At 41.0% G+C, this 26,991-nt stretch overlaps 1 protein-coding gene across 4 annotated transcripts in view; it reads right to left on the bottom strand.

Moving 5' to 3' along the window:
• The window catches only part of ITCH (itchy E3 ubiquitin protein ligase), a 2,580,358-nt gene that overhangs the window by 2,225,393 nt on the left and 327,974 nt on the right, over window positions 1-26,991 (bottom strand). For all 4 annotated transcript variants that reach the window (XM_044090275.1, XM_044090277.1, XM_044090278.1 and 1 more), the window contains exon 5: window positions 10,110-10,250. In XM_044090275.1, the coding sequence (XP_043946210.1) occupies window positions 10,110-10,250 (141 nt within the window). The remainder of the gene's footprint in view (window positions 1-10,109; window positions 10,251-26,991) is intronic.

Raw genomic sequence — 26,991 nt, 5'->3', positions numbered from 1 at the left:
CTTTAGGCCCCTGAGAGACAGTTTCTGGGTCCGCCCTAGGACTCTTAAAAAGATACTTATGGGCTTCAGGCACCCTATAGTACCTATCCGGTTTAACTGGGGCAGGAGGCAAAGAATCAGGATTTAGTGAAGCCTCTGCAAAAACATCTTCTATAACATTCAGAACAGGAGGTATAGCTAAAGGCCTATGCTGGGGTAAAAACAAGAATTCTCTAAGTCTCTTCCTGGAATCAGAGAAATCTTGACCTTCCCATTTAAAATGCTCCCTCATGGAATGCAGGGTCTCTGAAAAAGAAAAATCCTCAGGAGGCGAAGCTGAAGGAGTAGAATCATCCACATCAGAATCAGAATAAGGAGGATACTCCTGCAAGTCCTCAGCAGAAGACTCAGAAGCCTCCGAACATTGCTCAAAACTCTCAAACTCAGGTTCCACCCTAGGCCTCTTATCAGGAGGGGGCATAGAACCTCTAATCATAGTAATCAAATCCTCTGCCATTTTTAGCATATGCTTCTTAGGCAAAGACCCTGAAACACTAGGAGAAACCCCCACAGAAGCTAAAGTAGGCCTGCCTCTTAAAGAAGCCTTGGCAACAGAAGGCGAGGCCCTAACTACCTTAGGAAGAGAGGAAAGAACAGCCACCTGAGAAGCCCCTTCAGCCTGGCCTACTTCCTGAGAGGACACATCCTGCAACAATACAGTTTCTCCCTGAGACTCCAAAGAAACACCTGGCAGAACCTCCGGCTCCACTGAGCCCTCTAAAGAACCGACGTCCGGGACTGTCGGTTCTTCCCCTAGGCTGCTGCTTTGTCCTTGCGCTTTTGGCTGAAGCGGCGCCGGAGCATCCGACGGCATTTTATAATTACAACGCTTCCCAAACACTAACCTGGCACAGTCTAACCTTCTCTTAATAGTGCGTTTGTTAAATCTAGCACAAGAGCGGCATCCAACAACGTCGTGCTCAGGCCCTAAACAAGGTATACACAAAGTATGGTAATCCCTATGAGGTATCTGTTTCCCACAAGAAATACAGTTATTCACTTTTTCTGACATCCGGTTAAATACTGAGGCAAGAAAAACCAAAATATTCCCAACGGGTACTTAGCCAACTTTGATTCGGTCTGAAACTCTGACTTCAGAAACTTTCAGAACGCCAACCTGCACTCGCAAAATTGCTTCTGCATCGGACCATGCGGCAAAAAAGACTGAGGATATGACGTCGGTCATGCGCATTAGTACCCTGACGTACTGACGTCAGTCTAATGCGCCGTGACCGACGTCAGCCATATACTTTGGTATTCGGGCCGACTGGACAGCGGACTACCCCAATAGTTAGGACTGCAGCAATGTGGAATGAAGAACATCCATGTCTCTAACCACACAAATGTCTGCATTCTTTAAGGTGAGGAGAGCTTGAAAGGAGTGAAGCCTCCTGTCTTGACTCCTGGCATCTTTAGATTTCCTTGGGTAGATTTTGCTATGTTGGAAGGTTTGTCAATTTCACATTGCCTAAAAAAGGCAGTATTGGGAAGGGCAATGTTTCAGCCAACATTCAAAAGCTTAAAGAAGACAGTGCAGATCATCCTTAGTAGATATGTAGTTTGTTAATCATATCCTTCCACTCTGACAAATATTTTATCCTGTGGAATGACACCAAAAACCAAGCCAATTGTTAAACTCAATCAACTTCTGTTCATTTTGTGGTATCATCTCTGGTGACAGTAGAATGCTTCTCAATGCTAAGTACATACCAGCCTGTGACAGTCTGAGAGCTTCATAATGCCTCTTTTCATACAGTCTAGGAAGGTATGTCTCAGGTAATTTACACCTACATGGACTATGACTGAATCATACTGGTACTTGGGTTGCAATGACTTGAGTGCATGTGTAACTTGGTGGACCCAGGACCCTGACAGCAACAGACTTATGTTCTCCTTGTTTGGCCTGGTGAGTGGGGTATCAGTATGCTGTACAATCGAACCTCTACGACTAGAGTCATTGGGAGTACACTGACTTGCCTCCCGGGCTTTTTAGTTGAGGCTCCACTGGGTGTGGAAGTGCGTGCAGTGTTAGGTGCTGTTTTAAGTGCTTTCAGGTTTGCGGAAGATAATTTTTATAAGTAGAACTTCTGAGAGGTACTGGAGATTTGAGTACACTGCATTTAAATGCCTCAGCATAAGGTCTGTGTGGGGTGCATAATGTGTGAAGTGGGTGTAATGTGTATTTCTGACATACTGTTATTACAAGGGTTTGTACGAGACAGTCTTGCCTCCAGAGACATTGTGTGTATAACCTCTCACAAAATGTATTTGTTTCTTTGAGGATTAAATGATAGTCACTGAACAATGGACAATTGTAACATTAACTCAATACACCCACAGCCACCAAAACGGCTGCAGAGAAACTGGGTAAGTGCATATCCATGAGATCAGGTCCTTTGAGTTTACTGGGTGAGCTACAAGGGTATGATGCATGACTGGTTATAACAGTGAGCTAACCAAGGGCGCTTTTGAGGCTATAGACTACAACAGGCTATATAATATTAAATTCAAGGGGCACTGCTGCTCAACAAACTAGCTGCTATATGCTACTTGTCACACAAAGTAATTACTCTACTCTTACAGAGTTACTGGCAGAGTTTCAGAGATGTTTTTCAGTAAAAATTTGGCTTCTAGGTGCCTGTGTCTATACAGAGCACCACTAACCACTGTGCGTCACTCCTCATCACGCAGCAAACACTGCAAATGTATACAGCCACTTAAAACAAAGGAAACTGGCTTGCAACTCTTGCCAATATGAAGACTGCACTTGTGGCTTTGTCCGTTTCCCAACATACGTACACCAAGCCACCACCTAATGCCACTAGACAGATTATACCAGTCATTGTAAAGTAAAAAGACAAAAAAAGATAGCGTGTGCAGTGCTACCACAAAACAACTTAAGCCACCTGACCAGGGCAATTTCAAGTATTAGGGACCTTTAAAATTATTCAAAGCGCAAAATTGACAATGCAAAAATAAAAAGCAGTAGCACTTACAGTCATCTGAAATGCAAAACAATAAAAAGGCCTCCTCTGCCAAGGATGGAGCAGGATTAATTCAGGACCCTCTCAAGGTGCGACAAGGGCACCAAGCAAATGGTAAAATGAGCCAGAGACAATTTGCAGGAAAGAAGTTTACTATGATCTATGGAAACCAATGGGTGGGAAAAGTACTTAAATTGCTTACACAACAGACACTCACAATGAAAGAGGGGAGGGAGGCAGTGACTTTACAAGTCAGATCACCATGAAAGGCAGAAGCCAGAGACAGCCTTTTAAAACAAACTAGGAAAGTTGGAGAAAATTCCAAGCTGCAAGAAACAAGTCAGCTTGATGTCAATGACCCTAGGTATTTTAGAATTTCAGAAACTTGAGCTTAATATCTCAGTGGGGGCTGAGGAGACAACAGTAGAAAAAAAAAGTACAGTTTTGTACCTACCATAAATGTAGATGTTCAAGGATCTCCATTGCTGCAGTCCTTGCATATGGGTATTCCGCTGTCCACAATTGGCCCGAATACCAAAGGGCTAGAACCGGCGTCGGTCATCAGCGCCCGAGACTGACGTCAGTACGTGCCAGTACAAATGCGCATGACCGACGCCATATACTCAGTCTTTCTTGCCTCAGACGCCAGAATGCAAAAAACACCACCCAAAACCCAACCTAAAAACGGGGAAGGAGGGAGGGAAAATTGGACTGCAGCAATGGAGATCCTCGAACATCTACATTTATGGTAGGTACAAAACTGTACTATGTTCTTCGTCTCCCATTGCTGCAGTCCTTACATATGGGTAGAATCCCAGAGCAACGGAAAAAAAAAGGGAGGCTGGCCAACGAAATAGCATTAGGAGCTGCTAACATGCCCTGTAAGATTGCAGTGGCAAACCCAGCCCTAGACCTAGAATAAAGTGGTAAATGATAATGCTTTGTAAAGGTATGTACAGAACTCCAAGTAGCTGCCTCTAGAATGTCTTTAGTAGCTACCCCTCTCAAAAAAGCAGTAGAGGTGGCCGTAGCCCTTGTAGAATGAGGCCTGATCCCAACTGGAACATCCTTTCCATGAGGAGAGTAACAAAAAGCAATACAATGGCCAATCCACTTGGAAATAGTTTGTTTCGAGACAGCTTTCCCTTGTGAAGTCAAAGCAAAAGAAACAAATAATTGTTGAGATCTTCTGAACTCTTTTGGTTCTGCTCAAATAATACCTTAACTGCCTATGTACATCCAAAGAATGCAAAACTTTTTCCCCTTTATTTTGGGGGTTAGCATAAAAAGTAGGCAGATGTATAGATTGGTTCAATGCCACATTAGAAATCACTTTAGGCATAAAAGTAGGATTAGTACGTAAGGAAACTCTGTCATTGTGAAAAAACAGAAAAGGTTCCACTGCCATGAGGACCTGTAATTCAGATACCCTTCTAGCAGAAGTAACAGCCAACAAAAAAGCAGTCTTCCAAGACAACAACTTCAATTCAACTGTAGCTGCAGGTTCAAAAGGAGGCAGAGTCAGCTTTTCCAAAACAAAATTAAGATCCCAGGCAGGAGTAGGAGCTCTTCGTGGGGGTCTTATATTCTTTGCCCCTCTAAGAAACTGTTTAACCAATGGATGTGAAAACAAAGGAGGGTCACAATCATAGTGAGCAGAAATAGCTGCAGCATGCACTTTTACAGAAGAGAAGGACAAACCCTTGTCCAATAACACAGTCAAATATTGCAATGTACAACTCAAATTAGGCAATTTGACATCAAAGCCTTTAGCTGAACTCCAAAGAAAAAATCTCTTCCATTTATCAGCATAAACCTTTCGAGTACTAGGTCGCCTGGCTTCCAAAATAACATCCAAAACTTGTTGAGGGAGCTGAAGGCCCTCCTTCTTTAAAACAGAATGCGCCAGGCTGTCAGGTGTAGGGATTGCACCCTGACATTGAGAAAATGATTGTTTTCCTGAGACAATAAGTGAGGAATCTGTGGTAATGGCCAAGGTGTCCCATGAATTAGCTCCTCAACAGAGGGTACACCAATGCTGACGAGGCCAATCCGGTGCTATAAGGATCATGCAAGGTTTGTCCCTCCTGACTTTCAACAGTACCTTTGGAAGAAGAGGCAAGGGAGGAAAAGCATACACGTGAAGGTTGCTCCAACTGAAGGATAGTGCATCTATTTTCCAGGCTGTTGGATGAAACAGCCTTGTGCAAAACAGTGGCAGTTGGAAATTCAGAGGAGAAGCGAACAGATCTATGTCTGGAGTTCCCCAAGCCATGGTCAACTGAAGAAATACCTGAGGGTCCAACTTCCATTCGTGAGGATCCACAATCTGTCTGCTCAGAACATCTGCTAAAGAATTTTGTGCTCCTGGCAGAAACTGTGCTCGAAGAGTGATGTGCAGATTTAAAGCAGTTTCCCATAACAGCATTGCTTGTCTGCAAAGAGGGTAAGAATGAGTTCCCCCCTGCTTGTTGATGTACCACATGACAGTTGTGTTGTCTGTTCGAATCAACACCAGTCCTGGTTGAAGTAGGCCCTTGAATGCTTCCAAAGCAAATTGAACTGCCAGCATCTCTTTCATGTTGATATGCAAGTGAAGTAGCTCTGGGGGCCAAAGGTCTTGAATCCATTTTCCTGTGAAATGAGCTCCCCAGGCTGACTCCGAGGCGTCTGTCGTTAATATCTGACTTGCCTCTGGTTGGGTCAGAGAGAGTCCCTTGTTTAGGTGACACTCCTGAGCCCACCACACAAATTCTTTCTGAATGCAAGGCAGAATCCGAATGACAGTGTCCAAATCGTGGCTATGTTGAGTCCAAACGCTTTTGAGATACCATTGCAGCTTCCTCATATGCAGTTTGGCATTGGGAAGTACTAGAATGCAAGATGCCATGAACCCCAAGGCTTGAAGGACTGTCCTTGCAGTCAGCCTGGACATTACTGATAACTGTTGGAAGTATAGGTGAAGATTTCTTTGTTTGTCCGGGGTAAGAAATGCCATCTGAGCAGCTGTGTTCAGTCTTACACCCAGAAAACACATCTCTTGTGAGGGTACTAGACTGGACTTTATTTCGTTCACAGAATACCCTAGGCATCTTAAAACTGTCATTACATACTGCAGATGTTGAAGAAGTTCGTGCTTGCCTTGAGCCAGAATCAAACAGTCGTCCAGATAAGGATAAATTTGAATTCCTTTTTGTCTGAGAAAAGCTATTACTGGAGCCAGGACTTTTGTGAATACCCTGATAATGCAAATTCCCATTCCGAAATCTCAGGAATTTCCTGCAACTGGGCCTGATAGGAATGTGAAGATAGGCTTCTTTGAGATCCAGAGTCACCATCCAGTGATCTTTGCCCAACATAGGTAACAGCTGTTGCAGTGCTAACATCTTGAATTTTGGAATTTCCAGAAAGGTGTTTAGAATGGACAAATCCAGAATTGGTCTCCAAGTATTTCCTTTCTTTGGCACTAAGAAAAGACGGGAATAAAACCCTGCGCCCCTTTCTGCAGAAGGTACTTCCTGTATTGCTCCCAACTGAAGCAGAGAAGAAATTTGTGCCTGTGCTTCCAGTCTTTGCTGATGAGGCACATCCGGCATACCTTTGAAAGGAGGGAATGTGTGAAAATAAAATTTGTAGCCTCGATTTATTATGTCCAATACCCATTTGTCTTTGGTAACCAAATGCCAATTCCTTTTGAAAAGTCCCAGTTTTCCTCCTAGAGGAGCTGCCAGCAAGGCAGAGTCCGGCAGCTGAAGACACAGGTCATTGGGTCTGTTTCCGACAGGACTGACCCCTGCCCTCCCCAGCAGAAAGGATAGAAGAACTCAAAGACCTAGAAGTAACAGGGCCCTGAGAGGAAGCCCTACCTCTACCTCGCCTCGACCTGCCCCTAGATTGATAATCCGAAGAGGGGAAAGACCATCCCTTAGCAGGCCAATTTCTACTGAACTTAGGGGGCTGAACCTGTAAAAAGTCCTTAACCGTCTGCATAGACTTAGCTTTTTCCTCCATTTTTTTCAAAACTGACTCTACTGGAGGGCCAAAAAGAACATCAGATTGCAGAGGAGCATCCATAATTCGAGCCTTAACATGTTCTGACAAGGTCTGATCTTTAAACCAGGCATGCCTGCGAACAACTGAACTAGTAGCAGCCACCCTGGAAGAAGCCTGTAAAGCATCAAAACCACACTGCAAAGAATGCTTACCAACTTGGTCTGAAGCATGCACTAAATCCTGAAGCTCCTTACATTCAATACCTTCAGCTAAAGCATCTACTTTACATTTCAATTGGCCCAGCAAATAATTTTGATACCTGAGCATATGAAACTGACAATTTAAAGCTCTCATAGCCAAAGTAGAAGAGGTATACAGTTTTTTACCCCACCTATCCAGGGCCCTAGCATCCTTGTCCAGAGGAACTGGATTCTTAACCACAGAAGCCCTAACACCTTTGGGGCCTTGAGTAATAGTTTCTGGATCAGCCCTAGGACTCTTATATATAAATACTTGTGAGCTTCCGGAACCCTGTAGTATCTATCTGGTTTAACCGGGGCAGGAGGCAGAGAATCTGGGTTAAGGGCAGCCTCAGAAAATACATCCTGAACAACATCCAGTACAGGAGGAATAGCCAAGGGCCTATGCTGAGGCAAAAACAAGAATTCTCTTAGCCTTTTACGAGAATCAGAATAATCCTGGCCTTCCCATTTGAAATGTTCCCTCATGGAATGCAAAGTCTCAGAGAAAGAAAAATCTTCTGGAGGGGACGCAGAGGGAGTAGTGTCCTCAGCCTCCGAATCAGAACAGGGAGGGAAATCCTGAAGTTCTTCCACAGAAGAATCTGACTCATTGGAAGACTGAACCAAACCCTCCAACTCTGTCTGTACCCTGGGCCTCTTCTCGGGGGGGGGGGCATAGAACCCCTAATTAAAGTTATCAAATCTTCAGCCATCTTTAACATGCGCTTCCTAGGAGCTGGACCCTGGGGACTAGCACCAGCAGGGGCAGACTTAGACTTAGAATGGTTTTTGCTTTGAGAAGGAGGAGGCCTAACTACCCTATGAGGGGAGGGAACCACCGACATCTGAGAAGCACCCTCAGCCTGGCCTAACACAGGAGAAGCCACTTCCTGTAGTAACAAAGGCTCCCCTTGAGACTCGGGTAAACTTTCAGAAGGAGCCGCTGAAGTATCCGGTGGTTCTACAGAACCGGCGTCCGGAGTGGACGACTCAACCTGTTTGGACCGCAAAGCCTTCTCTTTGCGTTTCTTAGAAGAACCAGGCGTCGGAGAATCCGACGGCATGTTGTAATTACAACGTTTACCAAACACAAGCTTAGCACAGTCCAACCGACGTTTAATAGTACGCTTGTTAAAAGTAGCACAAAAGCGACACCCAACCACGTCGTGCTCAGGCCCTAAACAAGGAATACAGAGTGAATGGTAATCCCTATGAGGAATCTGTTTCCCACAAGAAATACAGTTATTAACTTTTTCTGACATCCGTCAATACTGAGGCAAGAAAAAGACAAAGTGTCCCCAACGGGGTACTTAGCCCAACTTGGTCTCCGGTCTGAAACTCAAAAAAACGACAATTCCAGAACGCCGAACGGCACTTGCAAAAGGCTGCTTCTGCTTAGGACCACGCGGCAAGAAAGACTGAGTATATGGCGTCGGTCATGCGCATTTGTACTGGCACGTACTGACGTCAGTCTCGGGCGCCGATGACCGACGCCAGTTCTAGCCCTTTGGTAATCGGGCCGATTGTGGACAGCGGAATACCCATATGTAAGGACTGCAGCAATGGGAGACGAAGAACATCAGTAGCAATATAAATAGAAAGGCACTAAAATGCAACTTTAAGCAGGTAAAAGATAAACCAAATATAGACTCTAGCAGCAAAACTGGAATATAAACATCTGGAAAAGCAGTGAAGCAGCAATCCTGGAGCAAAATTTACAGTACTACTACTACGGCAATTCTACCAGTCTATGGCACCAGACTATGTAGAACGTTACCAGTAATACAACTCTGCTTATGGGGGAAAAAGTAGTAATAAACAAGGCTCAAATCAGAGTAGTTCACAGTTCTACTACAACTACAGTTTAATTTTTTTATTTTTTGGAAGTAGGTTCCAGGAAGCCTTGGCCAATGCCATATCAGAAGGGAACCAGGCTCAGGCCCATTTACAAACTACAAACTTCAAGGCAGTTTCAGTTCTTTTCCAATTTACAGCAGTGAAAGTCTTTGCCAGAATCAGTTTCCCATAGTCAATACAATTCTTAATTTTAATTTGGGCATATAAATCAGTGTCACTACGACAAATATAGCCAAAAAAAAAAGAAAATTTCTCAATGGGGTGCTTATCTTTACTTTGGGAGTAGGCCAACCAATGACCTAACACTGTAGTCCTGTAATGTAACAAACCGAACGGCAAAAAATATTCGAAGATGGCATCAGCTAATGCTCCTCTTATACCACAGGCATCTTTACATGGTAGTGGAAGGGAGCCAGCCGAAGCCTTGGGGAATGTATGACTCTGGAAGTCAGGCTGGCCATCAGGTTACTTGTCGGCAGGATATCCTAATAGTAAGAACTGCAACAGCGAATAGTATGACTAAATCTAGTTACTCCCGTAACTAACTCTCCAGCCATAAGCGCAGTATTAATCTACAAGTCTCTAAAATGCCAAGAGGTCACGACTGACTACTTTGTTTATCCATGTACACAAAGTAAGTACGTCAGTGTTCTATGATGTACATAGAACAATACAATAATTAGATAGGTTATGGAATTCTGTCGCTGGCGAAGTGCATCAGTTTCATACCTTTTGGTACCACCAACAATGGACTGAATCTTAGGCCAGTACTACACTATGCTTGACATTGCAGCATTTAGTAAGTAGTTAGACTTCAGACAATGGACAGAACTTTAGCATTTTACCTGTCAAGACTAAGCATGGCTGACAATTCTGATAATACCAAGTGTCTGCTGCACACAGTACAATGAATTGGAAATAAGGATCTTAATCAAAATTAATTTAAAAACGTACTAGTGAAATAACACTTTAAATTTTAAGTGAAGATACTCACTTGTTGCTACAGAAATTGCATCTCCATTTGTCAGAAGTGTAGGGTCTACTTGTAGTCCATCTAGGCAAACAGAAAGTTCTCCCATAGACTCTGAAGATTCTCTGTCACAGTACAAGTCTAAAGAAACTATAACCTTCTCCACTACAAGAAAAAACACAATGAGGCAAATATCAGACACTGATGCACAAGAGCGGCCTTTTCCAAATCATATTAGTTTTGTAAGCCAAGTCTGTACCATTTTCTTCAGCTCAATCCTGTGTTTATAATCATTAATAAACTTGATGATGGGTTCTCCATTACTTCCATTTCAAATCAACTGTGTACACTCAAAGATGGACATAGTGAAACACACCATGAATTAAAGAACCCCATTAGGGTGCAGCAGCTACACTCAGTTCAGTTGCCCTGTACAGCCCCTCAACTTTTTATTGCTGGCACTTCCTAGGACCATACATTCAAAGGCCCTGACTGAATACTATTTCACAAACAAGCCGACAAGTCTATTTAAATCTTAACCCCCCCCCCGCCCCAAGTCCTATCAAGATCACCTTAGCCTCTCTGTCCAACTTAAAATCTCCCACCTGACCACTGACAAGTAAAATCCTCCCACTTTTCTTTTAGTGTATAAATGACTTGTGTTTTGGTTCTCTACTTACATTCCAGCACTGCCATAGCCTTCTCCATACTGGCAGCTCAGCACTGCATGCTATTTACCCAGCCTTTTCTCTACAGATGCAGACATTACTTGAGCATCTTGGGGATCAAACTCCCCATTCTGTGCACCCCAATATCCTACTGGCCTTTAGCATTCTCCTTTCATAATGCACAGAATGGTTACGCTTACTGGCTATTCACTCCAAATCTTTCACAACATGTTAAGGATCACTACACCAAGGCTATATATGCCCCCCCCCCCAACAAAATTTATAACCTTGCACCACATCTAACATGTTAAACCACAGGTCCCATACACATGCTCACAATGAAAGCTTCTGTGGGTACCTATAAAACACACTACCCTTCACCCAGACTCACAACTACTGCACCAATCATCATTTTACTTTTTTTTTTTTTTTTTTTAATTATCTTTAACCTGCACTCTATGGCGTTATGCCCAGAACATTTGTGTGTTATACTGACCCACTAATCTCCTTTGTTTCCTTTAAATCTACGTACTCTAGCTGTATAAACATCACAACTTCGGGTCCAAATGCTAGTCTGACATTACCAGGCTTATCTGGTTTGTGACCAATTAAAACATCAGGGATAACCACACGTGTCATCTTTATACTGCATTCTTTACTGCTGCCCTCTAATGTACTGTTTACCAAAAACCCAGTCTGAGCAGAATTGCAAAGGAAGAAGTTCCATCTCCAATTAAACTAACCCAGCACTCATGTTTTCAACTGTAACAAATACATTTTTACAGGTGAACACACGCATTAAACAGAAATAGTCCCAGCACTGAACCCTATATAGTACAACACTACTGCTGGCTTCTGTCCTGACATTTTTAATGTTAACATTTTATTAACACAGTAAGTATGCTGGTAAAAAGACCTGTTTCAGCTACAAGGGTAAATGCATGCAGACAAACTAGGCTAATTTAACCAACCAGCATGCTTTCTGGAAGGGGGAGAAAACGGAGTACCCAAGGAAAATTGCAGAAATATACAATGGCAGTGAGCAGATTTATTGCTGAACAGAGTTAAAGGATTGAAATCCAGACTCAGCAGCTGAACTTATTTGGAACACAACCAACAAAGCAAATAAGCATATAGTGCATTTAAGACATAACTTCCACACTGTCCAACAATTAGTACAAGTGAAAGGATCATACGGGGATGTGGATAAAGCTAAGAAAAATCAGCCAGCCAGCCAGCTCTGGTGTTGCAAGGGATAAAGCCTCGATTATGACCCAAGTGACAAGAGCTTGATTAGTAGCCTGGGATGACAGAGCTGGCGGGAGGTGGAGGATGGAACTAAGCAGCCACTGTCATCTTACCCATCCTGGGGGCTGTGGGCCAGCTCTAGCTTACCACTTGGGAACAGAGAGTGGAAAAACTGGTGTGTTACATACAACATGCGCTGTTATAATGCACATGCAGAGGCACACTCCTAGTGGCAGTGATATGCATTAGAAGTGTGAAAGCGGTAGAGGTGTGTGCTCCACTAGAGGTCGGTCACTATGCAAGACCAGCAAGCTGGCCAGTCTCTTACCACCAGTCTCTCACTGTTCAGGATAGGATAGACTTGCATGACTTCCAGGCAGGAATGAATGGGTTGTACGGCTCTTGACAGCCCAGAACACCAGGATTCCATTCCAAAACGGGCTAACTAGCTGCCAGCAGAGAAGCCATCAGACAAGGTCCTGTGGAGGGGGAGCCAAGAAAAAAGAAAGTACAGTTGTGTACATTTACCATAAATGTAGATGATAGAGTGTATTCACTGTTGCAGTCATCACACTTGGGTTATCCTGCCAGGGGTAGCCCTCAGTCGGCCCGAATACCAGAGGCTTAGTATTTCTGCGTTGGTTGCTGTCGCTTCAGGCCTGACGTCAAGTCATCAGTAGCATAAAATCAGGCAGCCGATGCCATTACATCACTTTTTCTTGCCCCAAATGTCAGAAGCCCCCAAACAGGGAGCTAGGTTATGGTGGAAGAACACCACCAATAGAAAGTAAATACCAAAAATCCCTGTAATGAGTGAGGAAGAGAGAGTGAGAAAAACAAAGGGAATGGAGGGTGGGAAATCAGGAGTGCAATAGTGAATACACTCTAACATCTACATTTATGGTAAGTGTACTATATTCTTCGTGTTTCACTGTTGCAGTCATCACACTTGGCTGGATTCCCAAAGCTGAAGTAAAGGGTGGAGGCAGTCAAGAAGAGTTGGGGTTGGCTAGTATGCCCTGCAAGACTGTGGCTGCAAAGCCTGCCCTGGATTTGGAAAAGATAGGCAGGTGGTAATGCTTGAAGGTATGAACAGAACTCCATGTCGCAGCCTCCAGGATGTTCCTGGTAGGGACCCCTCTGAGAAAAGCTGCAGAGGTGGAGGCTGCCCGTGTGGAAAGTGTCCTGACCCCCTGAGGGGGTGGTTTCCCGTGGTGTTTGTAACAGAAATGGATACAGTGTACAGTGTGCTATCCATTTGGAGATGGTTTGTTTGGATATGGCCTTGCCCTCCACCTTGCTGCAAAGCTGACTAGTAACTGGTTAGTTTTCCTGAAGGGCTTAGTCCTATCCAGGTAGAATTTGTAGGAGGGGCTGAGACCTCCACCTCAGATAACGTCTCAGAGAAAGGGGTTTTTAAAAGACCCTTCAGGATTAAAATTCCTGCTCTCGGTTAAAGTGCGGGTACAAAAGCCCTTGCATACTTCGCATGGGGGTTGAACTTTTAAGTACGGTACCCCCAGACATTAGATGCAGGATACAGGACTATCAGAAATGGGCATCTTCCTGCCACACATCACATTGTTTGAAACCAGTAGTGTCCTTTTTATCTGCCATAATACAACTATCTGAACAATGAACCAACAGTAATGAAAAAACAGGAATTTAACAATCAAGAGAAATGCTGTCAACAATAGTCGCACACACAAAGGGATTTTTTTTTTTACAACAGTAAAGGAAAAAAAAAATACCCAAAGGGTAAGGAAAGGGAAGGAGAATACTAACAATGGTAAAATAAATTACCAAAAGGTAAGGGAAAGGGAGGGGCCTGTACCAATGATGATACTAAGAAATACCAGTAAAGGTAAAGGGAAGGAAATTCTCACTCACACCAGTAGTAAAATATCAAAGTACAAATGGAATAGAGGAGTTATAAGCAACTATAAAAGAAACAAGGTCAATATTTTGTGCAAAAAAAAAAAAAAACACAGCTTGAGAGCAGGCTTGACGCGTCTTGAAACTCTATGCGGCAAATGAGCTGAGAAGATTAGGAGAGGGGCACTATGGGTCAAGAGTTTTTGGCTGGCACAATCTTGTTATATCGGCAGAGTCGGTGGAGAGGATGGAACCCAGACCCATCAGTCATGAATGAAGATTAACATCAGATAAAAGCTTATACTGCTTTGTAAAAGTATGTACAGAGCACCAAGTTGCTGCTTCTACACTATTTCCAGAATTCATAATTGCCAAAAAGCCATAGATGAAGCCATGGCCCTGGTAGAGTGGGCCTTAACTGCCTGGAATAGTTTTGCTGTGGTGAGTGTAACAAAAGGTAATATCTTTAGGCAACCATTTGGAAACAAAGTCTGCTTTGACACAGGCTGCCCCTTCTTACCTTCACAAGAAATGAACTGATCCGAAAATCTCTAAGATTTACTTCTATCAAGATAGTACACGAGTTGTCTGTGGACATCCAAGGTATAGAGTTATCTGTTCACCATAATGTTTAGGTGGAGGACAAAAAAATGGACCTGGATAACTTGGCTTAAAGAAACTTGGATACACCTTTAGGCATAAAAGAAGGATTAGTTCTCAAAGAACCCGTCCCTGAGGAAAATGAGAGGACCGACTCACCATAAGAGTTTGCAATTCAGATACCTTTCTCGCAGAGGGTCACAGCAATCAATAAAACTGTTTTCCATGTTAAGAACCTCAAGTCAGCCAGCTTAGATGTTTCAAATGGATCAAGTGTTAGTGTCTTCAACACAAAATCAACATCTTAAAGAGGGGCTACCACTTTTCTCTGAGTCCACTTATGCAAAACCCCTTTCAAAAACATTTTGACATGAGAACGCATTGAAAGGAGGGGATCCAAGGGGAGATGTGCTGAAATGGCCAATAAATTAACCTTGGTGGAGGAGTAGGAAAGGCCACAGGGCAACTCTGACGAATACTGTAAAACCAGAGTACGAGCACTGAAAGAGTGCTGGTAATGTTGTTGGCACAGACCAGAAAACCTTTTCCATTTGCCAATATATGATTTCTTAGCAGTTTTTTTTTTTTTTTTTTTTGCCTCCAGTAAACAGATACCTAAAGGGAATTAAAACCCTACAACCCAGGCAGTTAACTGGAGTTGACTGGGGTGCATCAAACCACACCCGATCTTGTGCTAGTAGATCCAGTTTGTAAAGAAACTTGTGGTAATTGCCCCTGGCCATTTTCAAAAAAAATAGAGAACCATGGTTGTCTGGACCAGAAGGGAATCACAACAATGATCTTGGAAATTTCTTCTTAATCTTCAGAAATACCTTGGACAGTAATAGAAAGGCATACAGGAACATTCCTGTCCAAAGAAAAGAGAAACAAAAGGCATCTGTCTTCCAGACCTTCCTTCGTGGAGTTCTGGAACAGGAATTCTCAGCTGATTGTTCAGAGAGGAGGCAAAGAGGCCTACTTGAGGAATTCCCCACAGGATGGTTCAAATGTCAGAAGACCCCTTGATCTAGCTTTCATTCATAAGTCTACTCTGGTCCTGTTCAGCTTGTCTGCAACACAATTTTGATCTGACTGAATGTAAGAGGACTACAGAATTAGACTGTGCAGTAAAGCTGCATCACAAGCAAACATGGCTAGTCTGCTAAGGGGGCATGACCTGGTTCCCTCTTGCTTGCTGATATATTGCATGACTGTGGTATTGACTGTAACCACTTGAAGTCCCAGGGACTAAAGATGGTTCAAAGAGTTGATTGCCTTTATCATGGCAAGCATCTCCATGATATTCATGTGCTTGCATCTTTCCTTGGTGTCCCACTCCCCCTGCACCTTTACTCCTCCTGAAACTGCTTCCTACGCAGTCCGAAGGGTCCGCGATGACTGACCACTTCGGAGCAGGGAGGAAGAAGCCCAAGATATTTAGATTCAAGTATATCTGTTGTCGCCACCAAAAGATTTCTCTTTTGGCAAACCCCAGTACTGGGATCTGAAAAGATAAGATGTGCTGAAGATGGGGATCATAGAGATACCAGTGTACCTTTCTCATGTGGAGTCTTGCCACAAGTATGAGAATTACAGATGCCATGAGACCCGAAATCCTGAGGAATTCCCTCAGTGACCAAAGTCTGAGGGGAAACCTTAGAAATAGTTCTAGATAAACCTCTAATTTTACTGTGGAAGAAAAGCTCTTTGACCAGAGGTGTCTAGTTGACATCCTAGGAACACAACCCCGTGTGAGGGAGTCAAGAAAAACACTTCAATGCTCTTTCTGAATCCCAGTTTATGCAACACATCTCTCACTTGAGACAGATTTTGGACACCTTGAAAAAGACACTGAATACCCTATAGCCTGTGATAAACTATAATCAGAGCTAAACACTTTGTGAACACACTTGGTACACTGGATAGTCAAAGGATAAGGCTTAAAACTGAGGATGTGATCCAGACATACAAAACCTTAAGAAAAGTTTGAATGCACAATAATGGGATAAGCATCTTTTAATTCTAGTGTTACCAGAAAACTTGAAAGAGGAAACAGAGCTAACAGGTTGTGAACTGACAACATTTTGAACTTGTGCACTATAACAGGTTTAGTTAAGAAAGAGCCATAACTGGTGTGCAAGGATTTCTTCCTTTCTTTGGCACTATGAACATCCTTGTATAAAACCCCTTCCCACCTAGAAAGGCAGAAGTGGTTCTATCACTACTTGGGACTGTATGTGATGAAGAGGTGGAAACAACCAGTCTGATCTGCAGGATGAAGAATGACCCCCTGGAAAGGAGGAATGTTATTTTCAGAACCCATTTGTCTGAAACGATCTGTTGCACAAAAAAAAAAAAAAAAAAAAAAAAAACAGATTCAGCAGGTAGAGAGTGATCACTAGGTCTCTTGAATAGACTTGTTGGGACTGTCCATGGTATTGGGGGTTTGAGACCTCCTTTTAGAACCACTTACCATTTCTTTATCAGAATTCCAAAACTGGATGAGAAAAAAGAAAACCCCCTTGGACAATTTGGAAAAGAGGATTGTAAAAATCTTAGATTCCCTGGATCAGCTTGACACTTCATCCCAATTTTTCATCACCTCTGCAGGGGATTTGGCCAACACGATCTCTATCCAAAGGAGAATTTAAAATCTCATTTTCATATCATATGGAAGGTTCTAAGAATGTAGCCAAGTAAACTTCCTTACAGAAAACCATACCAGGCGCCATAACCCAATGAGTAGTGACCTTTGCAATACTAGAAACCAAGTTATGGAAAGCAGATTTTTCTTCACAAGAAGAAACTAGATAAAACATTCCTCATACTTTCACAATTTGTCAGAACATACGAGTCTGACAATTAAAAATTCTGAAAAATCAAAGCTGCAGAAGTATACCCAAGAAAAATTTTCCTATCCTTATTAGGACGAGTAGGATTAGAATCAACTAAGTGCTTAGCAGTGGCATCAACTATGACTATAGCTGATGGGTCAGATTTGAGAAAAATTATAAAAATTTAAAAGACTAAGGAAAATCATATACATTATATCCCTTTTTAAGGAGGGCTGGCTAACTATCAGGAACATTTCAGACAGTAAGACACACATCCTCTAAAGCAGACAGGACAGGAGGAATGGGTATAGACTAAGGAAAATCCTTCACTAAACGAATCATAGTATTTTCTGGAGGAACTGAGAAACCTCAGTGTTTTCTAACTGGTAACACTGGGACATAGCAGTAGTCTCAGAGCAAGAGACCCCTACCCCAGGAGGATCAGAAACTGAGCTCTCCTCAGAGTCAGAATCAGAAGTCTGAGGTCAAAATCCTGAATCAATCCCTGCATCTTCCCGGTCAGATTCATAATCTAGAATCTCTTCAGAAAGAGGAATCCCTCTTTTTTTAGCAAAACAAAAAAAAATAGAAGTTATGTCTTACCATAACGTTTCATCTGTGTTATCTATCATCTATTCTTGACTGGTGGGTTACGGTTCCAAACCTCGGAACCGATCCAACCATTACATAGCTCGCACCAACCAAAAAACTCTCAAGCTAGTCTACCCATAATACCCCTCTCTACATTACCTCAGATTGAGTTTGCAGAATTATAGAACAATGGAAGGAAAATTGAGGAAGCCATGTCCAAGGAGTGCCCTAACAGAAGACCCAGGACAACAAATCACTCCACCAAGAATCCACAGGAGAGGGAAGGAAGATGGGACACCAAGAACAGATGAAGATCTTCAATACAGATGGAACGTTATGGTAAGACAACTTTATCTGATGTTGTCAACTAATCTATTCTTGACTGATAGGACAGAGTCTCCAGATACTTCAGATCCTGGGTGGCCCTATGGAAGGATATTCCTAAGAACCAAAGGCAGCTCTTCCCCTGGAGACCAGATCCAATTTGTAATGAGTAATAAAGGTATGCAGAGTACTCATGTTGCTGCTGTGTATATTTCACTCATGGAAGCTTTAGAATGGAAGACACAGGTAGCCACAGATCTAGTGGAACGTGCCTTAACCGGCATTGGAAGATTTAGATTCTTGCTATAAATTAAATAAATACAATCTCTTTACCATTTTGAGAAGGTAACCTTAGAGACAAATTTTCCCAAGGTTGCGTCAGAGGAGAAAAAATTGTTCTGGTCTCCTAGATTTTTTTTAGTTCTGTTGAGATAGAAATAATTGTCTGTGAACATCTAACAGGTATAAGTTCGCCTTTATGAGAAAAATTTGGAAAGAAGGCAGGTAAGTCTATAGCCTGATTAATGTTAGACTCAGACCACCTTCAGAAGAAAGGATAGATTTGTCCAGAGTGCAACTCCATCCTTATGGAATATTACATAAGGGGGATTTGAACACAAGGCTTGCAATTTGGAAACTCGTCTTGCAGAGGTGATGGCTATAAGTAAAAGCTTTTTCCAAGAGAGAAACTTCAAGTCACAAGTAGCTGCTGGTTCGGGGGGGGGGGGGGGAGAGATACTAGTAATTGCATAACAATAGTAAAGTCCCATGGTGGTAGAGGATCTTTAAATGAGGGCTTTAAACGGTTAGTTCCCTTGAGGAAGACCTTACAAAATCTAAGAAATTAAGGGTAGCTCTCCAAAGCTATTATGAAAGTTAGGGACGGCTGCTAGAATGACCTTAACAGTAGAAGCAGAAGCTCCCCTAACCAAAAGAATGGCCAAAAATTCTAAAACATTTTCCACTCGGGCTGAAAAGGGATTGAGGCCCTTATTCCAAGCCCAGATTGAAAATTTCTTCCATTTACTGAAGTACAGATTCCCAGTGGATGGTTTATGGGATGCCGGCAAAATTTTTCATATTAGAGATGGAATACCATTATGGTGGAATTAGCAGAACCAAGCAATTACCTTGAGAGTTTGAAGATTGAGATGTACCAGTGCCTGAGGGTGATACAGGTCTGGAACCGGGTCCAGAATCCATGGACAGTGAACTAGATGAGGCCATAGGAAGGGGAACCAAATTTGTTGAGGCCAGAAGGGTGCAATGAGGATTACTTTCCTTCTCAACCTGTCTGCTTTGAGGAAAAGAGGAATCGGAGGGAAAGGCATATAGGAGACTTGGGGGCAAACAGAAGAGAAGAGAGTCTCTTGGGGACTCTCCTTGAGAGGTAATTAGGGCAAAATAGTTTCTGTACTTGTTTGCAAGCAAATAGGTCACAGAAAGGCTGGCCCCAGCGATAAAAGACCTTTGGTACCTTAGGATTGAGAGGCCACTCGCGAGGCATTAGAATGCCTCTGCTTAGTTTGTCTGTTATCCCATTTGAACTCCCTGGTAAGCGCATTGTCATCAGAAAGCAGTTGGAGGCAACTGCCCATTGCCACACTTGGAGGGCTTCTTAACACAGGGGATAGGATTTGGTCCCCCCTTGCTTGTTGATGTACCAGACTACAGACTGGGAGGCATCCGCAGTCACTATGGCTTTGGGATGAGAAGGGACAAAGGGGCAGCCCAAAAGACTTTGTTTAGATTCCATCCGCCAAGATAGATCCTTTTTGCAGTGACTTGTGATGAGTATGGAGTGGTTCATTGGGCGAGTTAGAAGAGACCACTGATTCACAAGAAGCCATTGCAGTAATGTCCTGTGAAATCTCACTAATGGGACCAGAGTGATCACTGCTGCCATGGACCCTAATTCTTGACGCACTAGCAAGGCTGGTACTTTGCTTGGGCACAGAAGAAAATGAACTAGAGATCTTATTTTCTGTAGCCTGTGGGGAGGGAGAGAGGCCACACAAGAGAGAGTGTTGAGATGAGCTTCTATAAATTCCATATCCTGAGAAGGGGTCAGTTGAGACTTTGTACAGTTGACCATGATCCCTAGCTGCAAATACAATTGCAGGGTGAATTCTGTCACCAAAAGCAGTAGATGTCTGGTGGAAGCAGTGATGAGCCAGTTGTCTAGATATGGAAACATCCAGAATTCGCGCAGTCTCAAGTGAGCCGTTACTGCTGCCATCCATTTGGCGAATACCCTGGGGGCTGTGGTGAGACCAAAGGGCAGCACCCTGAACTGATAGAGACTGGCTCCTACCCAGAAGTGTAGGAACCTTCTTGAGCGTTCGTCCATTTTTATTTGGTTTTATATGTCTTGAAGGTCTATAGGGCACATCCAATTGTTTTCCTCTAGAAAGGGAAGTATTGATTGAACTGTGATCACCTGGAATTTGGACTGTTGAACAAATTTGTTTAGAATACTGAGATCCAGAATCTGTCGCCAGTCCCCCGTACTTTTCGGCACTAAAAAGAACCTAGAGTAAAATCCGGATCCAATTTGATCTGGTGGGAATTCTTGGATGACTGTTTCTAGCAGCTTTTGCATTTCTAAGGCTGCTTGGTCCCTCTGACTGGGTGGAGCATCGGGGAGTCTTGTTCAAGTTCTTGGATAAAGATTGAAGGAGATAAAGTAACCTCTGGAAATAATTCTTAGTACCCAAGCATCTGTGGTTACTTGTAGTCAGGCTGTTTGGTGCAAAGAAAATCTTCCCCCAACTGCCTCCCGAAGCAAGCAATCAGGCCTCCTTTCAGGAGCACAGATAAGGTTGGCCAAAGGAGGACTCCCTGGAGCAGGGTTCTGCAGGCCACCTCTGCCCTCTAGGACAGCATCTTCCATTGGAACACTCTCCTCTGCTACAAGGGAAGTCCGTACCACGTGTGTCCTGGAAAGGCCTCTGGGACTTCTTGAACCACATCTTCCCACTCCTCTAATTCCTGGAAGAGGCTCGTTGGGAAGCAGAAAAACATATGCCCACTGCAGACAGGGTCTTTACATCTTTCTCGCACCTGGATAGCTTCTTTAACTTTGGGTCTGAACAAGAAGGGTCTGTCAAAGGCAGCGATGACTAAGCAATACATTAATGGCTCCGCAAACTCACGCAGGCACATCCAAGTGTGTCAAATTTCAACACCTGAACCTGCTGACCTGGTTGTCCCTTTGGCTGCATGTGCCATTAGCCTCATGGACGAATTAGAGAAAGTCCCGGGCTAACTGGGAGGCCACTTTCTTGGACCCCCTCAGCTACTGCTCCTGCTAGGGTATCCATCAACTCCTTGACCAGATCCCCTCTGTATCAAATATATGGTTGAACAACTGGTAAGCCGGCAAGTCACTCAATAACCCGTTAAGAAACTGGTTTGTTGGTTCCACTTTTTAATAATGAAATAAAAATAAAAATCAGTAATACAACGACAATTCTCCGTACTAAGCGCCTTCACCCACCATCGTGTAGGGCATCTTCAGAGTACAAGTTCTTTACAATTAAAGCCATCCTTAATATAGTTGGAATTAAATGAATAAATTAATTAATTGATGTAGTTGCTTAAATTGTATAATTACATAATTACTACTAAAGAAACACTGGAGAAACTGAAAAAACACTGAAATATTTCTGAGTCCCAAAACATATGTCCAATGCTGTGAACATTAAATAAAACATAACTTTGATTTTCTAATAATTATTTGATTAACACTAAATGAATAAAAAAGGTTGATTCAAGTTAACAGTGTTTAACAATGTTTAACAGATGAAAATGTTTAGCAGATGAAAATGTTTAGCAGATGAAAATGTTTAGCAGATGAAAATGTTTAGCAGATGAAAATGTTTAGCAGATGAAAATGTTTAGCAGATGAAAATGTTTAGCAGATGAAAATGTTTAGCAGATGAAAATGTTTAGCAGATGAAAATGTTTAGCAGATGAAAGCATAAAACAGCAGTCACAAAAGGCGAAATTATAACAATGTTAATCTCACAAAGAATAGATCTCACAGAGTTTAAATATATTATACACATACTTAAAATATTAATTTCGTATATACATACTTAAAATATAAATTAGATAGTGTGTGGTACTTCCACAATCCATCTACATCAGTACTTTCTTGAATAAATTTGTATTTATATTTAATTTAATTTATTGAATAAATTAAATAAATATATAAATATATATCAATTCTTCAATAATATACTTTTCCAGTAGTAATCAATTAATAAAAAATTAAAAAGTTAAAAATAGTCATGGATCAATATTTATAATGTTTAAAAATATTTAAATCATACTTAAATAAAATATGATTTTAATTTGAGTACACTAGAAATAAAAGCAGAGTCATTGATGCCTGGCAACATACAGGCATTAAGCCTAAGTCAAAGGCATTCCTTGGCTTCCAAAATAACTTTTTCGTCACCCCCCCTTCTGTACATTATGTGGCATTCTGTCAATAATAAAGAAAAGGAATCTCTTAAAATTTGAACATTTGACACTGATTGTATAAGGCACTGGTATTTTTGTGTGTTTTAATATCTCTGACGTGTTCTCCCATACGTACTCTGAGCTTTCTAATTGTTTTACCAACAAAGAATGCTTGGCATGTGGAGCACGTAGCTACATATACCACCATAGTTGAATTACAATTACAGTGGCCTGGACATCTAATTGTTTTTCCAAAGTTTGTTATAGCAACATAGGGGCCATCATTAATGTATTTGCAAAACTGACATGCTCCACATTTACTCATTCTTGACCTTTTGAAATTGTCAATGTTGGTACTAGTTTCAAAAATATGTAAGATTTCTACCTCTACTGTAGGTGATCTTAGGATATGTGCCCACCACTTCTGATAATTCTCCATTGTTACTAATAACACTGTTCCAAATTTCATGAATAATGCTAAATTTCAGGAGAGGTTTCGTTATATGGTAATATAAAAGTGTCCTGTCTAGACTTAGCTTTTTTGTCTTCAATTATGTTACTGACACCAAATATAAAAATAGGTCTGTATAATGAATGCCTTTTAACATTAATCTCTTTCTTAACATTGAATACTAAGTCATTTGGATAGCCCCTGTCCAAAAACATGTTAGATAGTTTTTCCATCTCCGAATTAAATGCTTCGTCATTGCTAATAATTCTAGACAGCCTCACCATCTGACCCTTAACTAAATTTTTCTTTTGGTAATACGGATGACAGCTATCAAAGTGTAAAAAGGAATTTGGGAAAGTCTTTTTCCTAAATATATTAGATTGTATATTGTTCTGGAATGAGAAAACTACGCCCAAAAATGCACAATCATTATTATAAATTTGACTGGTGAATTTAAGAAAACTGGATGTCTTACCTAAATATTCTACAAATTCAACAAATTCTTCCTTACTACCCTTCCAAACAATCAGTATATCATCCAAATATCTTAAACAATTTTATTCCAAAAATCGGATGTAAAAGCATACTCTGTCTCCAAGTGTGTTAAAACGAGGTTTGCATATATTGGGGCACATCTTGCCCCCATGGCCACACCAGTTTTATGTCTGTAATATTCTTCATTCATGTATAAAAAAATTTTTTCAAGAACTATTTCCATCAGTTCTGTCAGGAATCTACATTTTGGTCCTTCCATCCCACTAAATTTTAATAAGGTGGCCTCGAACATTTCCAAACCTTCTATGTGTGGAATTACTGTGTATAAATTCACTACATCTATTGTCGCCATAAAAAAGTCAGGCTCTATTTTTTCCTTATTTTGTCTTATCAATTCTAGACAGTGCCATGAATCCTTTAACACATGTGGTAGTTTACTCAATGTCTCTTTACAATGAAAATCTATATATGCCCCAATGGCCTCTGTCTTAGATCCTCTTGCAGAAACAATAGGACGGAACGGAGGGTTCTGTGAGTTCTTGTGTATTTTAGGATTTCCGAAAATGGATGGAATAACTGGAAACTCAACGGATAAATAAGAAAACTCATCCTTGTTAATTCCATCCATTAAATATTCGTATAACAACCAATCAATTTTTGTGTATGCTCTATACATTTCACTTTTACTTACTTTTTCATAGGTGTTACTGTCACAAAACATATTAGTCATCTTATTATAGTAATCTGTATTTGTCATTATAACTACACCCCCTCCTTTGTCAGGTTTCATGATTCTATAATTGCCTGACGTAGTTAATTCTCTCAGACAAAATATCTCCGCTGAAGTCAGGTTTTGCATATTATATGTTTTTTTAGTTAATAATCTCCTAATCTGACTTTCACATAATGCTTCAAAAATGTGGATCATGAAATTCTGTGGGGGTATAAATGTGCTGCTGCATTTTATAGTGAATTTGCCAGAATCACAAATGTGATTCATGTTGTTTGAAAAAAAGATTTTTAAATTCAAAATTCTGGTGTATAGTTTTAAATTAATTAATAGTTTGCCTATATCTAGTTTAAATGAAGGCACAAAGGTAAAACCTCTTCTAAATAAAACTAAAAAATCCTTGTCAAACTTTTTGTCTGTGAAGTTATATATACTAAAACCCCCCTCAGTAACAATGGAACAATAATTATCACTGTCCGTACTGTCAGAAATTTCTGCTGTACCATAGTCTAATGCTCGATGTCCATTAATTGATGTGTTAGTACAGTTAATGTCTAGCAACTGAAGGGCATAATCTGATGTAATAACATTTTCATCAGCTTGATCTGTATTAACAAAGCATGGACTTATCTGCACCAAGAATTGTCTCTCTGTACTGTTCTGTTGTAATTTCTGTTCTGCTGATAATTTTGACTGCCATAACGCTCTCGTATCCGTTGTGGTTCTTCTAAAAAAACCCTGGCCTTCCTCTTCAAACATATTTTCAACTCTATTTGTTGTCTCATTAAGAGGGGCTCTATTCACTTCTCTACCATAACCAGCCTCAGTAGTATTAGTGTAACGTTTCATGTTCCTATATTCTTTAAAATGAGTGTAAACCTTATTCTTATAATCAGAAGTGTCCCTACTAAGTTTGTGATTCTTAATATCTAACCCTTTGTTGACAAATTTGTCCATATCTTTAAAAATGTCTAAACAAAACTTGTTGTGTTCATATAACAAATCCTGTTTTATACTTTTGTCTAACACAGTTTTTCATTTAAAGATGTCAATTTGTAATTGTTGTTACGTATAACAAGCTTTAAAAGTTCCAGTCCAGTTTTATCAAATAGTTCAGTTAGCTCATCAAATAAAAAACAGTACCTTCTTTAAAACCATAAGGTAATTTGAAAACACATAGTCCTTTAGGTACTTGTCGAAGTTCCAAGGATCTTTCAAGAAATGCATTGTCCATTTGGATTGACTTGTAGGTCAGTAGTGTACGTTTGAACTCCTTGAATTGTGTGTTAAGAGTTCCCATGTCTCTACCCTTCAACTGCTGTCGGTCACACAGTGTAGGAGCTGCTAAAAAATGTTTCAGTTCTGTGTAATGGGTTTCGTTTCCTACTACTGCATCTGGCATACCTCCATTCTGTCAGCCCATAGTGTTCTGCACAGAGTTAGAGCGTGGGTCCACTCGAATATCACTTCCTGTGTTGACTCCTCCTCTGATAGGACTCCTAGAATGATTGCTAGCTGACTGTCTGTGAAAACTGGTGTTGGGAGTAGAATGCAGAGTATATAACTGCTCCTGTGAATCGGAAACAATAATCTCTTTAGTGACCGGACTCTTCTGCATTCTATCGTGTTGAGCCTTGAGGAGTTTTTGTGTTGATTCAAGATGTTCCAAAAATAACACGATCCATTTCGAACCAAATAACAGTAATAATTCCAAAACTGTCTCCTGTGCTATAACTTCCAACAGGATGGCTCTCAGCAACAAATACGTGTCACAAACGAAGTGTTTGTATAAACTACTAAAAAAAAATAAAACTAAAAAGGTAATACCAACAACCAGAATGGAAACGGAATCTTGAGAGACCGAAAACACAAAATCAAATATATGGTTGAACAACTGGTAAGCCAAGTCACTCAATAACCCGTTAAGAAACTGGTTTGTTGGTTCCACTTTTTAATAATGAAATAAAAATAAAAATCAGTAATACAATGACAATTCTCCGTACTAAGCGCTTTCACCCACCATCGTGTAGGGCATCTTCAGAGTACAAGTTCTTTACAATTAAAGCCATCCTTAATATAGTTGGAATTAAATGAATAAATTAATTGATGGTGTAGTTTAAATTGTATAATTACATAATTACTACTAAAGAAACACTGGAGAAACAGTGAAAAAAAACACTGAAATATTTCTGAGTCCCAAAACATATGTCCAATGCTGTGAACATTAAATAAAACATAACTTTGATTTTCTAATAATGATTTGATGAACACTAAATGAATAAAAAATGTTGATCAAAGTTAACAATGTTTAACAGAAGAAAATGTTTAACAGAAGAAAATGTTTAACAGAAGAAAATGTTTAACAGAAGAAAATGTTTAACAGAAGAAAATGTTTAACAGCAGTCACAAAAGGCGAAATTATAACAATGTTAATCTCACAAAGTATAGATCTCACAGAGTTTAAATATATTATACACGTACTTAAAATATAAATTTCGTATACATATACTTAAAATATACATTAGATAGTGTGTGGTACTTCCACGATCCATCTACATCAGTACTCTCTTGAATAAATTTGTATTTATATTTAATTTATTTATTGAATAAATAATTAAAT

This window comes from Protopterus annectens, chromosome 12.part0 (assembly GCF_019279795.1).
Source record: "Protopterus annectens isolate FY-2018-M chromosome 12.part0, PAN1.0, whole genome shotgun sequence".
NCBI lineage: Eukaryota > Metazoa > Chordata > Ceratodontiformes > Protopteridae > Protopterus > Protopterus annectens.
The sequence above is the reverse complement of the archived record's forward strand: the minus strand, read 5'-3'. Positions and strand labels throughout refer to the sequence as shown.